Raw genomic sequence first — 6,638 nt, 5'->3', positions numbered from 1 at the left:
CTCAGGATCATTTAAAAAATGCAAAATGACTGTCTTACTGCGTCCAACCTCAGCAGCGATGGCACGTTGTGAGAGGCCTTGCTTAAGCAGCTCAATAATCCTACCACGTTCAAAGTCGGTGAGCTTTTTTGCTTTTGCCATCAGGAGGTCTTGACAGTGTAAATACTTGCCAGAAAATGACATGGAATCCAGATTTTTGCACAGCTTTTGGCTTTTAAAGACTATGGTCTAAGACTTTTGATCAGCTGAAAAAAATCATGTTTGAGTGTAAATGCAGTTTGCAGAAGATTCCCTGCTCAAAAGTTCTTGTCTCTTGCACTGATTTTTTCCTTTAACATTGTGAAGCTCTACTTAGAACCTTCTTAAGATCCAATAGTACAAAATGCAAATTCTTGCAATTTTTGGACTGGTCTTAAGATTTTGATCAGGAGTGTGTAAGTTATGTTTCCATAGTCCACAATAGACAAAAATGTGGCAGCAACAAGACATTTTCTAGCCTCAAAAGATAGACATGATTTAACTCTGAAATCAAAAAACAACTTTCTCTTTAACTTTTTCACCAACTGTTTGATATGGGGACCAAAGGTCAGAGCATTATCAGTAATAAAACCTATTTATACTGTGATACTACTTCAATCTGAGATCCATGAAAAGTAGTGATGGGTGACAACAAATGTGGTTCAGACTTAGCACTGGAGAACAACTTTAGTTTTGATTTCTCAGCATTCAACACAAGGTTTAACTCTCACAGATTGGACTGAACCACATTAAAAGCTGCTTGTAGCTTCTCAAAAACACAACATTGACATGATAGGTTGGAGCAGGAGATAGGTTGGTAGATTGTGGCGTCTGTTAGTAATTAGGGCATTGCTTTGTTCTGTCATGGTGAAGAAAGAGTTGAGTCAAAAGGCAAAACTGATCTGATTTGTCTATGTTCAACCCTTACCTACCTTTGGTCATGAATTATGGATCCTGGATACAAGCGACTGCTTTCTTCATGTGGTGGACGGGTTCGCATTTAGCCCCAAAGCGCTTCACACTACAATCATTCACTCATCAGTAAGCTACATTGTAGGCACAGCTGCCCTGGGGTGGACTGACAGAAGTGAGGATGCCATCACACCAGCGCCACCGAGCCCTTTGACCACCAGGCAAGGCAGGTGAAGTTGCCCAAGGACACAACGGCTGAGACTGACAGAACAGGGGCTTGAACCGGCAACCCTCCGGTTACAGAACAAACCCTTACCTCCTGAGCCACTGCCGCGATAAGGCTGATCCATTATCCAGGGGGAGCTTAGATTAGAGCTGCTGCTTCTCTGAATTGAAAGAAGACAGACAGCTGAGGGAGTTTGGGCTTTTGATTTGGATGCCTCCTGGATGCTTCCCTTAGCAGTTTTTCTGGGCACGTCCCAATGGGAGGAGACCTCTGGATGCAGACGTAGGTCTTGCTGGAGGTAATATACAGTATACCTACAGAAAGTATTCACCCGCTTGGAAGTTTTATGCTTTTCTTGCTGTCATAAATCAATCATAGTCAAAATAAATCGGCTTTGCAAAAATAAATAAAAAAGAAAGAAAGAAATAAGTGACTGACCTTTTAAGGTGACAAAAATCTTTTCTCTTAGTTGAATGGGGTCAGTCACTTAAAAGGGGGTGAATTTTTTTTTTTGTAATTTTTGTACATTACATATTTTTTTAACTGGTGTCTTTGTAGACATTTTATTTCACTTTGTTATTAAAGAGTTTGTTTTTTTTTCTTTTAACTTTTTTTTTTTCTTTTTTGTCAAAACGGCCTTTGTATAATGACCATGGCTGATTTATAATAGCAATAAAAGGGTAAAAGATCTAAAACTGTTAATACTTTTTCATTGGCGTTGTATGCTGTATTTGTTTCTCTTCTCTTGGTGAAGGTCAAACCATGTGGATTTAGTCCAACATTTGCTTGGCAGAGGAAAACATACAAGTACCCATTCTATGTGATTTCAAGTGACTGATGCCCTTCAAACCGGAGCACAGTGTCATGGTTTCACCTGTTTAAATGTGATTGATTGACTTTCTTTGAATAAGTTGGACAAATTGAACACTGGGATGGATCTTTTCAACTCAAAAGAAAATTGATTTTTGAAAGTTTGAAATTTACTGTCATATGTGTAGCAAAGTGAATGCAACTAAAATGGCTCATAAAGCTTTGTTTTGCTTTACCTAGACACAGAGATGGTGAGGCCATACACTCCAGTGAATCAGACTTTGGCAGCAGCTTCCCATCAGCCCGCTCAGGAGTCAGACCTCTACCTCATGATCAAAGTATACCCTGATGGCGTCTTCACCCCATACCTCAACAACCTGCAGATTGGTAACTATGCCTCCTTGCTGTAAGGTTATACTTGTGAAAGTGCCATAACAATGTCAATAGTTTATGTATTCTGGTTGTTGCAAACTGCTTTTCACTTCTTCCTCTCTGTTGTTGCTTTTAACCTGAACAATTTTAAATTGCAATAAAGCATTTGTTTCAAGAAATCCTTCTTTATCTTGGTCTGGAAGGAGACCTCAGGAAACAGATAAGGTTTAGACTAAAGTTTGGTTATGCAGACTAAATTACAGATTTCAGTATAGTATACAACACGTGTTTTAGTATTTTCCTGCTACGTGGGATTTGAAGAATATTTAGGACATTTTGAAGTGGTGGTCTGTGTAAAAGTTATTAATGTTAAGAATTAATATAACTTGTTGTAGGTAGGTTTTTGAACAATTTCATTTTGGTGAAACTGTTCAATTCAAACAGTATTTTATAAACCTTAACTCTGTCATCTATTTTGCATTATACTGTTGTTTTGGCAGAAATACTGTATTGTGAAATTTCTGCTGAAATGCCACCAGGCTCTACAGGAAGTGCTCACTCACTGCTGCTGCCACTACTTTCACTTGCAGATAACCACAAAATTACTGTAAATAACTGTAATTCAAAAGTGATTGTGGTGTAAAGCTCTATAAAGTAACATTTGTATGAACTTCTATGAAATTTTGAAGATTGGCATTAAGACAACTGTTATCTAGCTCTTATCTGCATTCACCATTAGCTCATCAGCTCACAGAGCTAATAGGTAAGATATTAATTGTTTGTATTTTACACTCTACTTCAAAATGGTTGATATACCCATTCAGGGTTCTTTTGCAAGTTAGTTTCATATTAGAAATAAGGACTTCCATGCACCAAACCAAAGATTAGCTGTTGGAACATCAGGGAACGTTGAGTTTTGTGCTTCCAGTGTGTCATATCATGTTTCACTCATCACTGATTACAGTTTGGTGTTTCCTAATTTGGTGATCTGGCTTTAAAGACGTTAAGATTGTTTCTATGTTCTGAACAGATTCAGTCTGTCAGAATCTTTTGACCCTGAGTTAAATGAGTTTCTATTTAAAGACTCACAAACATACAATACCTACTGTTCCTCTGTTCTCAGTCTGCTTTAATTTGAAGTTTTTATTGCTGTTGTCATGAAAAACTAACATTATTCTGATTATCCCTATTGTTCTGTTTGTTTTGGGCTTTTATTAGACAGCAAATGAAGATATATCTTTTTGAAACTATCTTTAATTAAATTTATTTCAAACTGTCTATTACCTCAGAATGTTTTTATTATTAGATTGATACTAATATTCAGACATAGTGGGTTGCAAAAGTATTTGATTAATTTCAGCTAAATTTATTTATATAGCCCCAATTCTTAACAAAGGTCATCTCATGACACTGTACAAAACCATTCATATACATTATAAAAAGCCTATTACTCTAGTTTCCGCACTATAGGGCACACTGGATTATAAGGTGCATCGTCTTTTTTGTAACTTTGTGTTGACTGCACATGCCGCGCTTCATTCAAAATGGATGATTTTGGTGCTCCAGCTGAGTTGGTTCGCCTGTATCAGCATTTACATGATCCCTCTATGAGAGATCACATGGGTAATCAAACGGTTCAAAGGTCATGGAAGAATACTGCACCGATGTAAGCATCAAATATAAACACCTACGTCACTCGCTCAGGTCCGCGTGCCGTGCGCGCAACACTGCAAAGCGTGACTATAACTGAGCCTTAATGCTGCAAGCGGTGCGGCTTTGTAGTTTACCAAAGTCTTACATTACGACTTATTACACATACAAGGCACTCTGAATTATAAGGCGCACTATCGCTTTTTGAGAAAATTGAAGGCTTTTAAGTGCGCCTTATAGTCCAAAAAATACGGTAGTAAAAATGATCTATTTAAGTAAGTCAGCAGATTGCGATGAATCTTCACTTTGTTGCAATCTCTCATCCTGAGCAGAATCCACAAGATTGTCAGGGCATCTTAAATTTAGGACTAGACTCAGTCACCCAGGTCAAGGCAAATTCAAAATATTTTAATTCTAATCTTTTGAATTTGCCTTGACCTGGGTGACTGAGAATTTACACCAGCATATAGAAAGAGTTTTTAAATGATTTGTCATTTTTTTACATTACATAACCTGCATTTTAACAGAGGAGTGGAGACTTACATCCACCTATGGAAGAAGGCGCTGTAGTTAAATGAGACCAAAACAAGAACAACGCAATGTCTCGTATAAACATACCACCTCATCAAGCTGAGAACACCATCTTTGCAGTGTAGGATAGTGGTGGCAGCATCATGCTGTGGGTTGTTTTTTTTTTCATCAGAAGGGATTGATAAACTGGCCAGAGTTCTTGGGGAACACCTGTTGGAGTATTTCAGAGATTTGAAAGAAGGATGAATGTTTATTTTTCAGCAGAATAAAACACACTGCTGAAGCAACACCAATTGGAAGGAGCAGTTCTGTCTTGAAGAATTGGGAAAAACTCCAGTGGCTAGATCTGCTAGGCAGAATATTGAGGTTAATAGGGTTGTTTGTTTGTTTCACAATATAAATATTTTTTAATCTTCATAGTAGTAGTATGTTGTCTAAAATAAAACATACAACTCTCCTATAATTTCTTTTGAATTCCAGGTTGTAAGACATTGAAACATCAAGTTTGATAAGGGGGACAAATACTTTTGCAACCCATTTTATGAATCTCAACATCACTAAATCACCATTGTTAGAATTTTTATGTTCAGCAAAACTTTTTAAACTAAATATTACTGTGAAAAAATGTTTGTTTTTCACACAGATTTTACTTTGAGCTATGGTTTTAATTAGATTTCCACTTTCCAAGGTGGTCATATATCCGTGAGTGGTCCAGAGGGTACTTTCAGTCTCCGCCCCCTTTGTGACACCACGGACCTCTACTTGTTAGCTGCAGGCACAGGCTTTACACCCATGGCTCGCCTCATCCACCTGGCTCTTCAGGAAGTTGACACAATCAGGTGGGAATTCAATGAAAACTTGGATTAGATTGCAAAAGTTTACTGGTACCTTTGAAATAATCAACCACCGGTTATAGTAAAAAACATTGAAATGCTTTTTTTATTTAAGTGTTAAATCTTTTAACTCAGTCAAGTCAAACATTTACAGAATAGCAACAGAATCAATGAAAAGTATTTACTGCTTTTGGTCCCAAAATCTAAAAACCTTAAAAACTGCATTGATAAAAGAATGTAGAAACTTTAAAAGCACCAAGGAATTGAAATAAACTTCTACCATGGTGGATGAGATTAATTTAGAGATGCTGAAGGCTGTGGACATCGTGGGGCTGTTTTGGTTGATACGTGTCTTCAATGTCACATATAGGACCAGAACAGCACCTGTAGAGTGGCAGACTAGGATGCCGGTTCCAATTTTTAAAAAAGGGTTATAGGAGAGTGTATTCCAACGATTGAGGGATCACATTTCGTGGCCTCCCCAGAAAAATTTACTCTACAATGTTGGAAGGGACACAATTGTTGAACCTCAGTTTCAGGAGGAACAGTGTGTCTTTTGTCCTGGCCATGGAACAGAAGATCAGATTTCTTCCCCTTGTGGAGTTGCTATGAGAGTCATGGTACTTTGATAATTTAGTCCAAATTATTTTTATGGCTCTGAGAAGGATTGTTTTCCTCAAGGGAATTTATGTGGGGAAGCTACAGGAATGTGGTGTGCTGGGTAGGGTTATGATCTAATTTTAGATTCATCACGGTCATGGATGATTCTGACTCAATTTTCAAATGTCAGAATTGGATTTAATAACGTTAATCTGTGCTGGCACATAGGCCGGTATAAAGATTCTCCCGGGTACAATCACTCATGCTCCTCTCCCCTCCCCCATGACATGCCACTCTAAGACATTTTGCACTGCTTTATTGGATTTTCCATTGCTTTTTTAATTCATGCAACATAACTGATCCTAGAGCAGATAATATCAGTTACGCGTGTTTTATATTTTATTGGACTAAAAGTAAAATTAATCTAAAGTGAGTGCAAAGAATTAACTTGCTCTTTTTATCCACACTTCTTGATCATTTACCAATGAAGATGGTTTTTGTTTTTGTTTGTTTGATCAACACATAAATATTAGGCCTAAAATACAGGTGCTGGTCATAAAATTAGAATATCATGAAAAAGTAGATTGATTTCAGTAATTCCATTTAAAAAGTGAAACTTGTATATTATATTCATACATTACATACAAACTCATATATTTCAAATGTTTATTTCGTTTAATTTTGAT

General features: G+C 37.2%; 1 protein-coding gene across 3 annotated transcripts in view; it reads left to right on the top strand.

The window, feature by feature from the left end:
• LOC108234791 (cytochrome b5 reductase 4) overlaps positions 1–6,638 on the top strand; it is a 29,788-nt gene that overhangs the window by 15,610 nt on the left and 7,540 nt on the right. For all 3 annotated transcript variants that reach the window (XM_037980465.1, XM_037980466.1, XM_017414253.3), the window contains 2 exons: positions 2,207–2,353; positions 5,208–5,358. In XM_037980465.1, coding sequence (XP_037836393.1) covers positions 2,207–2,353; positions 5,208–5,358 — 298 coding nt within the window. The remainder of the gene's footprint in view (positions 1–2,206; positions 2,354–5,207; positions 5,359–6,638) is intronic.

This window comes from Kryptolebias marmoratus, linkage group LG16 (genome assembly GCF_001649575.2).
Source record: "Kryptolebias marmoratus isolate JLee-2015 linkage group LG16, ASM164957v2, whole genome shotgun sequence".
Taxonomy (NCBI): domain Eukaryota; kingdom Metazoa; phylum Chordata; class Actinopteri; order Cyprinodontiformes; family Rivulidae; genus Kryptolebias; species Kryptolebias marmoratus.
The sequence above is the reverse complement of the archived record's forward strand: the minus strand, read 5'-3'. Positions and strand labels throughout refer to the sequence as shown.